At 37.6% G+C, this 18,789-nt stretch overlaps 1 protein-coding gene across 1 annotated transcript; it reads left to right on the top strand.

Annotated features, from left to right (window-relative positions):
• The first annotated feature begins 859 nt into the window (after nt 1-859).
• On the top strand, nt 860-14,571 carry LOC147621201 (uncharacterized). Its single transcript, XM_086823762.1, has 3 exons — nt 860-1,208; nt 1,308-1,472; nt 14,557-14,571. The coding sequence occupies exons 1-3, from the start codon at nt 1,044-1,046 to the stop codon at nt 14,569-14,571; spliced, it is 345 nt and encodes a 114-aa protein (XP_086679888.1). The 5' UTR covers nt 860-1,043.
• Nucleotides 14,572-18,789: the final 4,218 nt, after the last annotated feature.

The following is an 18,789-nucleotide window of genomic DNA, read 5'->3' on the forward strand; positions in this document are numbered from 1 at the left end:
GATTGGATGATCAAATTTTTGTTGGATAGTTACGTTCTTGCTGCCCACGCACACAGGGTGACAGTAATGAACAAAGATTTTTTCAGCCTAGTAGCCCTTCGTTTCAGATACGATAAGTTACTTAGACCAGTTACGTTTACTGATGAACGAATGTTACAAATTTTGGTGGATGTCCCTCCTGTACAAAAAGTGAGAATTGAAGAGGTGACCGAGGGAGGTCCAGATCATGAACATCAGACTCGGGCAAATTTAATGACAAGCACTCAAAGGGAACATCCAGCTGCAATGCTTGCATTGCAAACAAAAAGGGAAAATGTTCGCACACTCCACGCCATGAATCGGGAGGCGCTGCAATTTTTGTTGCCGGAGTTCTATGTACCCTTTAATATTAGAGGGCATAGATGTTATTTCCTGATTCATGCTGAAGAAATCAACATTTTGTTTGATCCCAAAACTGAAGTCAACGACAAAGTGCTCAGATGTGTTTTAAGGTATACTCTTTTCTCTGTCCTCCCACAATTTTTCATTCTTGGCTCTTAAAGTTGATGCCTCACTCTTGATATGTTTCCTTGTGAAGTTTTGTTATTTCGCTATTGCCCGAGGATGCAACGAGTGTTCCAGATTGATTCACTGGTCTCAACAATGTTGCTAGTAGAGTCAGTTCCGTACCTCAATGTGCTGAACTGGTTTCGGGAGGTCCAGCTGGACGATGCCCGAGTATTTTTTTTGGCATATCATGAAAAGTGAGTTTGTCTCTCTCTCTCTCTCTCTTGCATGATGTTTATAGGAATCACTGTACACGAGTTATATAGTGCTTCCTTTGGATTGAAACTAATAGAAATCTATTGTGCAGTTCCCATTGGAGTCTTCTACTAGTCGACGTGCAAGAAAATGTCATTTACCTTGCAAATTCGACATCTGGTGTCCATGGAAATGTTTTGCTGTAAGTAAAAATCATTAAGATACATATTATTGTTTGAGTTAGAAGTTCGGATTGATCAGGATAATGATTGGTCTCTGTTTACAGTGGAGTCAGGAAACTAATGGCAGCTTACGAGAGCCTCAGCATGGACATCGACACCCTGGATCGATCGACCATCCGAAGGGTTAGTGTCCCCAAACAAGAAGATGGCTACAGCTATGGGTGGAGGGTTGCACTTAATGCAATGTTGCTGCTACGAAGCATTTTTCAGCTCCCTTCAGAGGATGTAAGCATTTTCAGCTCCCATACGCATGCGTGCTCTTGTTTATCTTCTTATATATTGTCATGTTGATCTTATTTATGCCTTGATGAATTGTGATGGCAGTTTCCATCAATGTCTCGCTACGTGGACCTAGACGTCCAAACGTTTAGGGAGGAAACGATTGCGAAATTGATCGAGGTCGCTGAAGTTATGCCTCCAGACAGGCCAGTGGACTTCATCCCGCCCAATCCACGAGGGGGGATAGGCCCCCCTGAGCCTCTTACATGGGCTCCATACTTGGGAGAAGAGCCATGGCTCCATCCTGAAGCCGATACCTATGGGTTCCAGTAATAAATAGTTTTTTCCTTCTTCCAACAAATGTACGTTTGTAAATATGCAGCTATACATGTATTGGAGAGAGAACATCAATTGTAAATACACTTTTCATTTGAAAATCAGAGGATCAAATTTGCTACTGTGTTCCTTCACTGCTTGCTTTCTTACTTTAAGCCTTTTTTGTGTACATAAAAATTCAATTGGGGAATTCTTGCCTTCATTACATTGTTTTAAACAATAAAGCATTACAAAAGCAATGTTCTGAATAGATAAGTTTATTGCATATGGAAAATACATTGTCACCGTATACATGGTCACATCATATATCTTCTAGTGCCTCCAATTCATGTGGGGCTGCAACATCTTTACAAATGATCTGATGCTCTCTTCTTTTACTTAGCTTTCGACCATCAAGCTTGAAGCAAAATTGATCTGGAGGATTCTGAATAGCTACTTCTAATTCCTTCCTAACATATTCGAGAGTCCAATTCTCTTCCACTTCCAATGTCAAAGATGGGTGACCCTGTCGAATCATAACTATATCTATCAAGCAAGAGTGGCTGCCATCTCTTGTATCTTGGTCCATGCTTTCCCAGTTGTTGTTGATCCATCGCCACCTTCTATAAGTAAATGACATGCACAGATGTTGCCTGGCAATATAGTATCTGATTCCAAAATATCATTAGGATAATTTTCTGAGTATAATCAAATAAGCGTTGTAACTGTTTCACAAAAATACATTATAATGTTATAACACTCACCGAAATGCAATGTCGGAGGTGTTCAATCGACATTCAATCAAATCATCTCCCTTTGATGATTTCACTCTCCAACCTTTGTCAAACAAATGATCAAGCCAGGCTTCATCTACATCTTTGCACACAAAAGTTGTTCTAGTTTTTCTCAATTGTTTACAATCAGAAAATAAACAAAGCATGCAATTGGAACAAACAAACTTAAGTGCACATTTCTTGCACCAATGCTAGGCTTCATAGCACATTTAATATCATTAAACATTTTGGTCCTGTATGACTCTATCACTTCTGTGTCAAGCAATGGCCACTCAGGACTATCAAGTGTGCGGGCAACGGAATACGTTCCAACTTTCCATGTCGACTCGATTGAGTGGGCAAGGTATAAAATGAGTCATAGAAATATGTTCTACTTCTTGCGAGATCACTTGGTGCACGACCTTCATATTGAAGTTCCCCCACCTCACCATGTACGACATTCAAGAATCCCGTCAAGCATTGTGCAGGCTCCCACTTCTGAAGATTGGATGGGTACAAATCTGTGCAAGGCAAAAAAATGTATATCAATCACCTTATTTGCAACATTGAAATACAAAACACAAGCACTTACAATGTGGTCTGTGTCTTGGAAGTCCTTCCAATGGTCCCACGTTGATCTCTTTTTACATGAATACATGCTGGATCAACACTTCTTTGACAGTTTTCCCTCCTGGTGCCATCTTAAAGTCAAGGATCGTTTCTTTCCAATGTTTGGCCAAGTCTTCAGATGCCTTTCCCTTCACTCGGTAGTGGCCTTGTTTTCCTGGCTGCATAGTGACCCAAGAGTACTTCCTGTATACTTGGGAAATCCATTCTTCGTTCTCGTCTTTTATGTTATACAACACAACAGATGAGATACTGCTCCTTGCTCGTTTCAGTCCACTTTCGGGTGCCATGATAGATTAACAGACGTATGAGAAAGAAGAAGTAGCAGAAAGTGGATGACTGGGCTAACCGCTTTTGTGGATCAAGGAGGAAAGAAGAAACGAGGGACGGTGTGTTCTTTTGGGCGCCAAAGATGTTTCGAGATTCAAAAGTGGAACCAAGTTGAGGGAATAACCAGGAGAATGTGTATCTATCTATTGCAAGCATTCAAGCTTCATTAGTTCTAGGGGTGGTGGAAAGAATTTTTTAGTGCTCCACGTCTAACACAGGAATGTGGAAAACATTCTTTTATTGTGTTAGTTTTTGACAAAAAAACGGTTTTAAATATTTTAAGACAAGGTGATGGTTTTTTTTAATATTTCATGAAGATAAGAGTTTCTCCATGTTTTGGGTGGGTTTGTACAGAGGTCCCACCACCGGTGAACAGGGATTTCACTGACGTAAACGAGAACATGTGAACATGTTAATAACATATATTAATAACACAAAAAATCTTGTGATCACATGTTATATTCACAAAGCTTTCACAAGGGCCTAAAAAAATTATCTTTGTCGGGCATAAAAAATCTTCTTAGGTGGCCCACTGACCTGCTATTATGTGAAGATGGTAACATGAGAACATGTAAATATCTTATTCCCATGTGTAGCCAAGCTTTTAAGGGGTTCCCAAATGGCAAGTGACCTGTTATTTTGTGAACGGTAACATGAGAACATGTGAATAACTTGTTCACATGTGTTATTATCACAAAAAATCTTGTGATCACGTGAATATTAAATCCCTGCCGGTGAATCTCGTTCGTAGATTACATGTCACTCAATCTATGTGTCTATTATTATATTATTGTTGAAACAGCCCTCTTTTGAGTCCAGAATTTTCCTAATGCTCATGTAGGCAAGCATTGGCTCATGTAGGCACATGCATGTATGTGCTTGCTTTAGGACAAGTTTTGGCACTAATATGAAACCACCATTCATTGTTTTTATGGATAACACTTCAGCCCTTTGCCATCACTCCATAGCCATCATTAATGAGAGCAAGATAATCATCCAAATGGTAGCTAGAAGCTTCAATGGATCAATGGCAACATAAGATGCAATTCTTGCATAATGCCAAACAAAAGCACATGAGGATATTAAGAAAATTTATAGAACCTCAATTGTACCATACTTACGCATCCCCAAAATCACTTTAATGGTAGACAAATTAACCAAGCAAAAGCCTCCAACTAAAGGCAATGAATACCATCATTGTATGTGGTATGCAAGAAAGTAAAGTAATGGCATTCAAAGCACTTAAAACGCAGCCTTATTGTATGCAAATCGAAATGAAAGAAAGTTGGATGCCATTCACAAACTAGGTAATGAACTACTATCGACTCTCGCCTATGGATAAATGGAGACCTTGAACGTGGGTCAATAGTAACCTTAAGCATAGACTCATGGTACAGTTGTGCACAAGGAAGATGGATGGCCAAACCAACCCAATTGTTTTGTGAATCTGCACTATTAAACTATGGATGGTGCACTCGAAAGGGCTTGCTTAAGCTTAGTCTAAGCTTAAGCAAGTTACATTGGTCTTCAATGAAGCATGAACAGGCGGCCATCAACAAACTCCAACAGTGCAAAAAAAAAATTTCAATCACGACTTTCAAGTAACCATTGATAACTCCTTCGTATTGATTAGGATAAAAATCATGGAAACTCTAGGTGAATGCCCAGTTCAAGATGGATTGAAACCCTAGTTCTCTGAGAATCAACATGAGGAGGAGAAGATAAAATCATAAAAGTTTTGATTAAGAAAATTAATCATGATTAGCAACAAATTTCCCCCAAATTTGGTCATGCCATTCAAATTTTGGAGCGGCTACCCAAATTTTGATCCACAGTGACCCATAGCCCCAAAAAGTTAGAACAAATCAAAGTTCAAGGAAATTTTCTAGCATCCCACAATCATCATGCTCCATTTCTTGATCAAGAAATCAACAAAATGAAGAAAATTTTCAAGAAAATAAAGAAAGATAAAGAAAATCAAGAAAATAAAGAAAGATCAAGAAAATCAAGAAAATAAAGAAAGATCAAGAAAATCAAGAATTCCAAGAAACTGCCAAATTTCCTTAGATCTAAGATGGAAATGGATCAAAGACAAAGCTATGATACCACTATAATGATGGGGAGAGAGAGAAAGAGAATGTACTCATAATGGAGTACCACATGCTCTCAAGGGGAGTACCATCATAGCCCTGGAAGCTTGGAGCTCCCAAAAGTATGATTTTGATTAGAGAAATGATCTAGATGCCCCTAATTACAATTTGTTCACTTATATACTTGCCAACCTTTTTACACTTATTAATGTTGGGCCCCCATACTTGGCTGCTGGCCATATCCATGCCCATAGGCTTTCCTTATGTTCAAAAGCCAAGGCCCCTTCATTACAGCATACATGGAAATTATCTTGCATGCATCAAACAGCCTTACATTTCACATAAACCTTTGCTAAATTCACCAAGAATAATCACTTATCATAAGTACTAATCTTGCATTGTTTGCTTAATTTTTGGCACAAAATTGTATAAATAGCTCTTAAGCATCAAATTGTTATGCATTTTACATAAACCTTGCAAGATTCACAATATTGCAGATTCTAAGCATAAAGATTTGTAATAAACCATAAATTTTTTTGCAAGATTTTGTCTATAGTAGAGGTTTTTGTCCTTTACAATCTTTCTTGGAAAACTTTTTTTTTTTGCAAAGCATTGATTTCTTGTAAGATAATAGTAGAGGCAAGATAAAGATTAAGAGATTGTTAAGGAACACTCACTGTTGTCCATTCTTCTCACGATTTGATTTATGCACTGTGTCTTTGCATTTTCTTGACAAAACTGCACAATCTTCAATACTTTGCATTGTTTCACAAAACATCTTTAAAACATTATGCACAACAACCTTTGAAAATTGTGAACTGCTCCCAAAGCTCTGCAGAGGAGCCAAAATCTCTGCACAGCAGCCTAAAAACTCTACACAATAATCTAAAAACTCCGTAGAGTAATATTATGCACTCAAATCTGTAAGAAAAATGTGATAACAATGTAATAGATCTTCAATTTATTGATTGTTGTTGAAAATTACACCCAAATTTGTAATATTTGTAATCTATCTCCAATATTTTTGATAATATACACCTTTCTTGATGAATCTTTTACCAAAAATTGCACTGCAACCAAGAATGTCTCCAAGAATGCAAATAACTCAAAGGATCTTGCAAATGATAGTAGGAAACTAGGGTTTGTGTGAAGATTTGATGAAAAGAGACTCTAATCCATGCAAAATTTCTACAAAATTCAAAAAAATCAAGAAGATTTTCAAGAACATCAAGAAATGCAAAAAAATCAAGAAAATGCATCTTGAAAACTATGGAGATTTCTAATCTGAGCAGTGAGAATGATTATTACTAATCATGATCAAGAAAATGCATTATGAAAAACTAGATTAATAATAATCCAAAAATGATTATAACTAATCATGATCAAGAAAATGCATTTTGAAAAATTAGATTAACATTAATCTAAAAATGATTATCACTAATCATGATAAAGAAAATACATTCTAAAAATTAGATTAATAATAATCTAAAAATTATTAACACTAATCATGATCAAGAAAATACATTCTAAAAACTAAATTAAGAATAATTTAAAAATAATTAATCATCTAGTCACTCCCTAAACAAAGATCTAAGCCAAGAGATCTGATACAAATTGAAATGCAATGACCATAAGCTGAGATTTGGGACAAATCATTATGTAGATTAATATGCAATTAGCAAGAAATCATACACAATGCCTAATTTATTTTACCTTTCACCAAAGGATGGAAATAGCCTTCCATAAGCCAAGGTATGGTAGCTCTAGGCTCCAATGTCCATTCCAAGATTCAGATGATAAAAAGTATCAAAAGATACAATAGTAGTTGACGGACCCCACCCCCCCTTTTATACTTGAGTCCATGACCAAGGTCCTAAACCTAATCTAAAGTTGTTGCTTCATTATACAACATAGATTTTCTTCTAATAATGAGTGCTAATGTGAACCATAAGCACTTCAAGATTTAATGAGATGATTCTAGCCATTCTATAGCTAATGATATCGTTACACAAGTCCTTAATAGGTATGCAATAGAGGGAAACTTGAAGTTGCGCTCCCGCCTATCGTCGTGCTCTGTGTGTTCCTCCCTCTTCCCCACCCTTCTTGTCCCCCTTGCCTCTCCTCTCCTATCCGTATGTGCCTCCCCACCCCCTCACTTCTCGGTTTGTAAGATTCCTCCCCAGCCCTCAAGATGTCCAGTATCTTCCCCTGTAATCAATCCCCTCTTCAGAATAATAAAAGATCTTGTTTCTACCTATTGGCTTAGAGAGAGAAAATGTTCTAGAGAGAGATTATTCAGTTTTTAGATATTTTTGGATGGAAAAATATCTCTTATTAAAATAAAATCCCCCGAAACAGAAGCTCAAAAATAATTTCAGAAGGTACATAATTCAGGGATTTCACTGACGTAAATGAAAACATGTGAACATGTTAATAACATATGTTAATAACACAAAAAATCTTGTGATCACATGTTATATTCACAAATCTTTCACAAGGGCCTAAAAAATTTATCTTTGTCGGGCATAAAAAACCTTCTTAGGTGGCCACTAACCTGCTATTATGTGAAGATGGTAACATGAGAACATGTGAATAGCTTATTCCCATGTGTAGCCAAGCTTTTAAGGGGTTCCCAAATGGCAAGTGACCTGTTATTTTGTGAACGGTAACATGAGAACATGTGAATAACTTGTTCACATATGTTATTATCACAAAAAATCTTGTGATCACGTGAATATTAAATCCCTGGGTGCATTAGAAATAAATTATAGACTGTTCAAAAGGCCTTAGCCTAAGGGTCGAGATTTTCTGAAAATTTTAGATTAAGGTTCCTATGGACCAATAAGATTAATCCAAATGTAGCAAGGAGATAAATTGAAAAATAAAAGAAAAACTCTCCAAAAAATGAGTTAATATTCTCACATAAGATGAAGAGTGGACTAAGGACCAAGGAAAATAGTTAAAAAACTAATTTTTGACACCTCAGGATAGGGATTCCCCCTCCTAAAGTAGGTGCCTTTTTCTCATAATTTTCTTTCAATTTCAAATCAATAAAATTAGATATTTCATCTCTTCTCTCTCCTATTTCAAAACTGGATCCAAAAAGTGAACTAAACTGACCCAAAAATGGTCAAAAATTGACCAAACTGATCTGGAAAATTCTAGAATCAGTTTGCTTGGTCAGGGGCTCATTTTTTCCTTTAAATAGAAGCCTCCCCCTTTTTAGAAGCATAATAGAAGCCTCTCCCCTTTGTAGAAGCATAATAGTGTTTTATGCACTGCTACTCTATTCCTTCCCAGAGCCAAAAACATTGAATTCATTGATAATTCACCTGTTTTTGACTATTTCCTCTATAAACAATTGGTGGCCACTCTTGATCCAAGCAAGAGTAGAACCCTCAATCCCTCAAGCCAAAGGAAAGCTCACAAAACTCCATGTAAGAACTTAGAAATTCTACTTTTTTTTAATTCTATTCTATGGTTTTCTCTTTATCCAAGATGTGTAATCAAATAAATAGAGTTAAACTTTTTGTATTGTTTACTCTTAAGAAAATGAGAATGGATTAGATTAGAGTGCTAAATTCATCTTGGGGTAAATTCTAAGTAGATTTAGAATGTAAAAAATTAAGAAGTGGTCAGCCATACAAAGGAGGTTATGGCAAAACTTTCTTAAATTTTGTGGAAAGAAGTTATATCTTTATGTTATTCAAAAAGAGTAATCCCCTCCGTTTGTGTATTCTAAAAGTGTTATTTTCATTCTATGCATAGAAAGATGCATATGGAAAATATTTTTATTATAAAAGTGTTATTTTTATTGGATTTAAATTCTATGCATAGAAACATTCATATGGGAAATATTTTTATTATAGAAGTGTTATTTTCATTAGATTTAATTTCTATGCATGGAAAGACGCATAAAAGAAATTTTTTAAATTATAAAAGTGTTACTTTCACTAATATTGATTTTTATGCATAAAGTGATGCACAAAAGTAAATTTTTAAATATAAAAGTGTTACTTTCACCAATATTGATTTTTATGCATAAAGTGATGCATAAAAGAATTTTTTTAATTATAAAAGTGTTACTTTCATCAACATTGATTTTTATGCATAAAGTGATGCACAAAAAAACAATTATTATAAAAGTGTTACTTTCACCAATATTGATATTTATGCATAAAGTGATGCTTAAAAGAATTTTTTAATTATAAAAGTGTTACTTTCACCAATAAAAGAATTTTTTTAATTATAAAAGTGTTACTTTCACCAATATTTATTTTTATGCATAAAGTGATGCACAAATGAAATTTTTTTATTATAAAAGTGTTACTTTCACCAATATTGATTTTTATGCATAAAGTGATGCATAAAAGAATTTTTTTTATTATAAACGTGTTACTTTCATCAATATTGATTTTTATGCATAAAGTGATGCATAAAAGAATTTTTTTATTATAAAAGTGTTACTTTCATCAATATTGATTTTTATGCATAAAGTTATGCACAAATTATTTTTTTTTTAAAAGTGATACTTTCATCAAAATTAAATTTTATGCATAAAAGAATTTTTTTATCATAAAAATGTTACTTTCATCAAAATTGATTTTATGCATAAATTGATGCATAAATGATGTTTATATCAAAATTAGGGTTCTCTTTAATTCTATGTTTAATTTCCATGAATAATTGATAAATGAATAAGTAAATACTTTGTGAGAGAAAAATTTTAAACGTTTCATATTCACTCGGATGGTAATGAAAAAAAACAAAACTAAAAAAAAACTATCAAAGTTGAAATTTCATATAAATGATTAAATTATTCTTCATAGGAATTTGTGATTAGTTTAGAAATCAGTTAAGTAAATATTCAATGAATGAAATTCAGAAAAATAGTAATTGAAATAAGACCCCTTTCGAGAAAGTTCAGGAAGAACTTTACCAGACTCAAATCCTGAATCAGGCTATGACCAAGACCAAACTCCTTCATCAGTTTCAGGAAAGATGCTGTGACTAGTTCTGAAAAAAAATACACTCAAGACACCCACCGAATCTGAAACTAAGTTGAGACCCTTTTGATTTTGATCTGAGGATCAAGGTTACAGAATTCGAGGAATTTTGTTTGAAATTGAGACCTGCGATCCAGAAGTCTTGGATACAGATTTAAGATATACTCATTGTATTCAAAAGAAGATCAAAATTGAAAACTTGTATAGAAACCCTGTTTTCTTAAAGGACTGTCTTACGCCACCAGAATGGTAGAGGGAGCATTTAGTATATGTGTTTTTCTAAGGGAAGTTTGGTTACAACAGCTGGCGGGGAGTGTTCAAAGGAGGGCTCACGCAGCAAAAACCTGCCCAGGTCTTGACCAGCCTCGGTATGGTGAAAAATGGTGTGCTTCCGATACCATGGGCGAGGGCCGACGAAGCGGTCCCTGAGTGAAGTGCTTTGACACCTAAGGAGGATCCTGGAGGTTTTTGACCAGGTGATGCACGGGCTCGCGGTGCTTAGGACACCCATGCGTATGTCGAGGAAGATATATATGTATGATGATGAAAAAAATTATTGTAATCTGTTACTGGATCTCGTTGGCTGACCAGCTGGATCTCGTTTTGCTGATGAGCTGGTGTCAACGGAGAGTCCAGAGTGATACCTCTTTTTGAGAAACATGGAACTGGATGGAAATTTTGAGTTACGATATCTGTAACCATAACTGCTTGTTCAATGGATCATTTTATAAGTTCAAGTTTTAAAGAGGAGTGTGTGTGTATCTATTTTCTAAAGCTAAAGTTAAGAAAAGCATTCAATTATGGGTGGGTGAGTACTTGTCTGGTTCTACCAATTCCAATGGTTGGGCAGTGGCTTTTAACCCATGGGCCGGATGGGTTGGAATCAGTAGAGTTTTAATAGTAAAATTGTTTAATAAGAATACGCTTAGAACTCGAGTAGTTAAATAAAAGCGTGAAGACTTCTCAAATGAATAGATCAATGGATGTGCCTGATTCAATTAGAAAAATGCATTGATTTCTTCAAGTTAAGTCTGTAAGTTTTCCTTCTATCGGGTTTATTCAGATAAAGGTTAGTTTAGTCTCTTGACCCCGTTAGAAAATTCGTTAATAAATTCAAAAAGGTGGAATCGTCCCCGTTTTTCGAGCAAGGAAAATTTTCCCAGTTTTGGTTTCGGAATGACCACCAAATTAGTCTCATGCCCAGACATTCGAGGGTGAGGCCCTAAGTGGGAAACCTTGCCCCGCGCAAGAGGGAGCTGCTTCTGCTGCCAGCAAAATCGGGAATCCAGTGCGCGGAGGGGGCAATGGGATCTCACAGTTGGTATCAGAGCGCTGTTGTAAACTTATGAATCAGTAGTAGAAACTGCCTAAAATTCTAAAGTAACTCTGCAAAAAAAAATGTTTTCACTTGCTAAGATTATGTTTGAAATGAATTCATAAATTGAAAACTCAAAAATTGAATTGGATTTTTAGATGGATACCCCAAATCTTTCTAGCATTCCTGTACTTTCCTAGAGTCAGGATATAATCGCCTTTGCCTTCGAACATCTCGTCAACTCTGCTACAACCCATGTAAGTAGAGTGAGGATTGCCGTCACTTTGAGGATCTATACTTCCCTGATCCTATAGAGCGATGTCGGTATATGTGGTTCTCTAGAGGAAGATGTATTAATATCAATACCAATGAGCATTAGAGACTCAGAAAAAATATTTCCTTAGCCATGATCTTTAGGGGTTGTTCATTATGTACAACTCTTTAGGGGTTGTTCATTATGTACAACTCTTTAATCATTCACCTAGGAATTTTAGAACTTCTTGCCCAGTTTTTAGGCTTCTTAGCCGCTTTATCCCTAGAAGTAGAATTACAACACCTCTTTCAGTGATGAATCGTGTTTATCATGGCATGTCTCCTTCGCAGTTTTGCTTCTTTATGCATATGCGATTGAGGCAGTGGCTTTGGAGCCCTGATGCTCTATGTATATATCTCAAACTTTTGATAATAAATGATGTTTTGCAAAAAAATTCCAAATTGTTTTCATGATTGTGAATATGGTTAGTAAAATTATCAGAGTAAATCTTGTTTCAAGAAGTATAATGAAATATTTATCTGTTTAAAGAATAAATCACAAAAATTAAATAATCATAAATCTGTTGTCAAAGTTAAGTTGACAAAAATCTCGTTTTATCAGAATCACGAGGCGACGCGTGGCCCGTGCATGGCAACCGGATCCTCTAACCAATGAGGAAGAGTTAGATTTGGATGTTCGTAAATCCCTGCACAGATCCCAACCTGGTCCCTTCAAGGGTGAAGGGGAGCAGTCAGGTGAAGTAGTGGAAAAGTGGATTGAGGCAATGGAAGAATACTTTGATGTAACTGGCTATAACGAGAGAAGCAAGATGGCTCTCGCCAGATTAAAGATTGTGGAAACGGCCAGGGTTTCATGGAGGAACCATTGCGAGACAAACCGTCTCGATAGAAATACCCAAACCTGGTCAGATCTTAAAGCATACCTCAGGAAAAGGTTCTCTCCTCCTGGGCTTCCTTGAAACCAAAATGAATGAGTTCTTAGAACTAAAGCAGAATAGCCGAACAATTGAAGAGTACCATCATGCCTTTGCCCTTCTCCTCAAATATTCCCCACAATTGGATGAAGAGTAGCTGATGGTGGCCAGATTCATTCGAGGAATGAACGAGCCACTGGACACATTAGTGAAGAATGCCAAACCTGTCTCAATGGCCGAAGCTGTCAGAATGGCAAAGGACTTTGCCAAAGCCTTTGTTGTGTTAAGGTCCTGCAAAATCCTACACCATTCCAAACCCCAGGAAGAAGTACTTCAAACTTTCCCCCCCAAAGAGACAGCAAGGCCCAAATCAGAATCAGGATACTGGGAGATTTAGAAGTGAAGGAAGACCCTTCCTTGAAGGAGCCCCACCTATTTCAAGGATTCAGAGGGATGAGCTCAGAAGTGAGAACCGGTGTTTTGGATGTCAGGGTTCTGATCACCAGTTGAAAGACTTCCCGACTCCTACCATGTCAAGGGGACAGGGAAGTCAAGGACCGAGAGTGTAAAGACCAACCCCTTCGTATGAGTCTGTCTCACCAAAATCAAGGCAATCCTAAGATAACTCCAGCTGAGCCATCTGCCTCTGTTCAGAGTAGTCTCAAAACTCCTTCCCGAGAGTGTAAAGACCAACCCCTTCGTATGAGTCTGTCTCACCAAAATCAAGGCAATCCTAAGATAACTCCAGCTGAGCCATCTGCCTCTGTTCAGAGTAGTCTCAAAACTCCTTCCCAGAACTGGGTTAACCAAAGAGAGAGAGTTTCACCCCAATCTGCAACAGCACAGCCAGAGCAGTCACAATAGCAGAAGTAGTGGAAGAGGAAAGAGGATAGATTTATGCAACAATTGAAAACCAAGGGCCAAATCGTCAATTCTCTGTCATCCATACTCCAACTGAGTATCAAGGTAAGCCTTTTAAGCTTTTGATTGATTGAGGCGGTACTCATTCATTTATTTCTCCAGGATGCTTGTGTAAGCTAGTCTTAGAACAGAAATCAAGGAAACCTATGCAAGCTGAATTGGCTAGTGGGAAGATTCTTTTCACTCACCATGAGACAGATCGTATTCAGTTCAATCTAGATGGTAATATAACTGACTGCGAGTTCAGAGTCTTACCTTTGGGAGTTTTCAAGGGGATCCTTGGAATGGATTGGCTCCACAAAAGTCAAGCTGACATTCACTATCATAATAGAACCATTTCTTTCGGTGACCTTCACAGAAACAAAATTCAAGGAACCGAAATTTCAGCATCCCCAAGTCTGCAATTAGTAAAAGCTTCTAAGTTACTAAAAGGACTTAGAAAGAAGCAGCTCATTTACGTTGTCAAAATGAATCCGATAGACACAAAGTTAAAAGCTAAAGAACCTGAATGGTTAAGTGAATATCATGATTTATTCCCAGCAGAGCTAATAGAGATGCCTCTAATTCGGGAAGTAGATCATGTGATAGAATTGCCCCCCGGAGCTCAACCAGTAGCCGAGCGCACGTACAAAATGCCAGTTCTTGAAGCCATCAAACTCAAGGAACAGCTTAGATAGCTGCTAGAATAAGGGTTTGTAAGACCCAGTGTTTCACCTTGGAGAGCGCCCGTTCACTTTCAGAAAAAGAAGGATGGAACGTGGAACATTAAGACTCTGTGTGGGTTACACAGGTCTCAACCAGCTGACAGTTAAGAATAAATATCCTATCCCTAAATTACATTTAGAATAATAAGATGGTCAGAATAGGAAAGCAAACATCATTAAACATAACTATTAATCCCAAATTAGCTTTTATAAATTTATATAACACAAAAATTAACAAATAACATATCTTAAATGAGAAGGAACATTATTGAACATAAAATACAAACTTCAATATATTCTAGATTCAAATCATAACTACTAATCAACAATTATATTTCACCCACATAACCTTGTAAACAATTAAATTCCACGAGCCACCATAAACTTTAAGGGGGCCCACCTTTTATCTTGACCCTCTATGCGTGCCAAATTGCATAAGCCTCTTCTCCCCTTCTTTTGGTCGTTTTTTCCTCTCCAGGTGTCCGATTTAAGTGATTCAAAAGTCCTTTTTGGGGTTTTTGGCCACTCTGGACGAAGCATCTAATTCCTTTGTTCAAGGGTGGAAATTCTTAAGTTGAGTTCTAGGGGATTGTGTTCCGAGGAAAAGGTCATCGTAGCATGGAATGCCCAGCTCCTTTTGGATCAAGGTTTTCAGGACAAGGAAGTCAAGGACCAAGATCCCAGATTCCAGCTGAAGGTTAGTTCAGTATCTTGACCTCCTTAGAAAAATTGGTTAAGAAATTCAAAATGGTGGAATCGTGCCCATTTTCTGGGCATGGAAAATTTTCTGGTTTCAATTTTCGGAGAATGAGCACCAGCTTAGTCTCGTGCCCGGACATTTGAGGGTGAGGCCTCAAGTGGGACACCCTGCCCCGCACATGAGGGAGCTGCTGCCACCACTGCCAGCTACCGGGAATCCCCGATGCGCAGAGGGGGTAGTGGGATCCCACACATAGAAACTGGCTTAGCATTTTTCACCAAGTTATCCAAGGGTTCGTTCATTCCCCGAATGAACCTAGCCATCATCTGTTCTTCATCCAGCGGTGGTGGTGAGTATTTGAGGAGGAGAGCGAATGCCTGGTGCTATTCCTCCATAGTTCGGCTTCCCTCGGTCAGCTCCAGGAACTCATTCATATTTCTCCCCAAGAAGTCTAGAGAACAGAATCTCTTTTTGAGGTATGCTTTGAGATCATCCCACGTCGGGGTGTTCCAATCCAAGCGATTTGTTTCACAGTGGTTCCTCCACGCTACTCTAGTTGTTTCTACAATCTTTAGCCTGGCAAGAGCCACCTTACTCTTTTCATTGTAACGTTGTGACATCAAAGTACTCCTCCATAGCTTCGATCCACTTCTCTACTATTTCTCCCAAGTGCTCCCCTTCACCTTTGAAAGGTCCAGCCTAAGATCTATGAAGAGATTTGCGAACATCTGGGTCGAGCTCTTCCTCATCGAGTTGGGGGTTGACATTTCTACCACTACGAACTCGATCCATGATCCTATCAATAAGAAAATTCTTTGTCAAGTCCTTTTTTCCAACTTAACCAAGACACTCAAGAATCTCAGGTGAAAAGACCACTTTATTTATATCTCAAATCCAAAAGGAGGTAAACTTTGATCCAACTGATTCTGGGGTTCCTTAAAGTTTGGTCAACCCTCTCAAAATCCTGGGATAAGAATACCTTCTATAATAAGAAATATACATAACTCATTATTTATCAGAAAATAGATCATTCATATCCTTAACACAATAATGGTCCATCAGACCAGTAATTTCTAATTAACATCTGAACATTCCCCACAGAAATTTCACTTATACAGGTTCTCAATTCGTCATTCCACAATTGGGTCCATTGGGCCAAAGATCAAGCTACGAACAATCTATCAGCATGATCCACTAATCTTATAGTGATCTGCTAAAAGTCTTGATCATATTCCATGTTCTCACTTATACAGGTTCTCAATTCGTCATTCCACAATTGGGTCCATTGGGCAAAAGATCAAGCTGCAAACAATCTATCAGCATGATCCACTAATCTTATAGTGATCTGCTAAAAGTCTTGATCATATTCCATGTTACTAACATCATTATACTAGTATTTTCTCCATTCAACATCATCATGACTTATTTAACTCATCTACTTTCAACCAGAATTCAAAATCAACATCCTTCAATTCAATTCATCAACTTTCAACATGAATTCTAAAATTATATCAACCAGCATTCGAAAAATCATCATCTGGGATAGCATTTTTGCTCATAACTTCAAGCTCTTATATTCACTCATATATATTGTCAGTATAGATTTACAGTTATACCCACGGTATATACGTGGTCATGGTCCTTGCTGTTATAAGGCAAATGCCATCATATCTAGGCCTCAAGCAAGTTGGGGATTCCACACAAATGTGGTACTTCCATCTAAAACCCAATTTCTTATTTATGAATTTCCATTCTGAATATCAATTTGTACAAATTTCAACACACAATTACAATCTTTCACTGGTAACTCATAAATTTTTCGCATTTCTTGCCTCTTGGTTTATCAACTTCAACCAATTCGCTCTGATACTAACTGTGAGATCCCTGCCCCCTGCGCATCGAACTGTGGAGTGGTTGTAGCGGAAGTAGCAACCTTCAACACAGGGCAGAGCTTCCCACTCGGGGCCCCACCCACGAATGTCCGGACAAGAGACTAATCCGGCGGTTCTTCCAAAACCAAACCCGGAAAAAACTTTCCTTGTCCCCCACAAAGCATAGGCGATTCCTCCAGGAGAATCTTCTAACGTAGTCAAGGGCCTTTTTTATCCTTTTCTATCCTTTGTATTCTGACCAAACCCGCGGGTCACATGGCCGAATCAAAGGAGGAACTTGCACTTGGTTCATAGAGACCAATGCTTTTTTCCCCATCAAAAGAGGCACAACCGTTGATTCTTTTCCATAGAACAAGGATTATTGTGTGACTTACTTCAACTATCGTAACTTGAACAGAATTGAATTTTATTATAGGAATCCATCGATCCATCCTAACCCTATCCAGTCCCAGTTAGCCAACCACCCAACCACTGTATTGATAGGATCCATTATAAAAATTTGGTTATGTTGAGTACCAGGGAAAAGAGTTCACAGGCCCCCTATTCGGCTCTCATGCACAAATTAAATAGACACACCACTTACACACCCAATATGAAATTGTCTTTTCTTAGACTCAGCTATTTCCAAAATAGCATTACAATAAAACCACAATGTTTCCATCGAAATCCTCAGTATTCCATTTCTACGTCCAATTTCCAACTTTTGCACTTTCCAACCATAAATCCAATTTTCAGTCATTCCTTCCTTGGCGTACCTATGGGCATCATCGACAACTAGAACGCTCACCACCTGATCAATCCCTCTAGGCTCACCTAGTATTTCACTCAGGGGACTGTTCAATAGCTCCTAGCCCATAGTACCTAGGAGTATAATCTCATAAAATCCATATGGACTCTCCGTTGAAGATTAGCTAGATCAACCAACAAGATCCATCATGTAAAAGAGCATGAACTCATCCGTTGAAGACCAGCAAGGTCAATCAACTAGATCCATGCCCGTTTTCAGAAAACAACTCCAACTCATTTTCTTCCTCGTCGCATGCGTGGGTATCCTAGGCAACCGAGCAGCATCGTATGGTCGGCACCCTCTAGGCTTCTTCGCAGGTGACCTAGCGCTTCACTCATAGGCCACCTCCTTGGCCCCTCATTCACCGTACTAGAAGTTCACCATTTTAACCAATCAAAACCTCGGTCGATCTTGCCACGCGAGACGTCCTTCTTTGACTCTCCCTTAGCTGTTGCAACATTTTCACTTAGGTCCCCACGCCCTCATTCCACAAGATAGTCAAAATGCTTCCCCCAGCATTCTTGACGTAAAACAATCTTTAAAAAACAATTTTCACATGCAATTATAGTTTCCAAACAAAATTCCTATCTTTCCATATCATTTATCTTTATTTCACATTATTCCTCATCATTTCTCATCATCCTTATCATTCGACATTATTCCACATCTTTCAACATCATTCCACATCTCATCCCACATCCATTCACATTTTTCCACATCATTCACATCATCCCACATAATTTCCACATTCATTCACATCATTCCATATCATTTCCACATTCATTCACATCATCCCACATCAATCCACACAACATCCATGTCAATCCACCACTCCACACATCAATCCACATCAATCACATCACTCCACACATCAATCCACATCAATCACATCACTCCACACATCAATCCATATCAATCACATCACTCCACACATCAATCC

This window comes from Cibotium barometz, chromosome 30 (assembly GCF_041138505.1).
Source record: "Cibotium barometz isolate CiBa-2024 chromosome 30, ASM4113850v1, whole genome shotgun sequence".
Taxonomy (NCBI): domain Eukaryota; kingdom Viridiplantae; phylum Streptophyta; class Polypodiopsida; order Cyatheales; family Cibotiaceae; genus Cibotium; species Cibotium barometz.

Coding starts and splice junctions, on each gene's coding strand:
- LOC147621201 (XM_086823762.1), top strand. CDS start 1,044: ATGGCAGCTTACGAGAGCCTCAGCATGGACATCGACACCCTGGATCGA. Junction 1,209..1,307: donor TTCAGCTCCCTTCAGAGGAT/GTAAGCATTTTC, acceptor TTGTGATGGCAG/TTTCCATCAATGTCTCGCTA.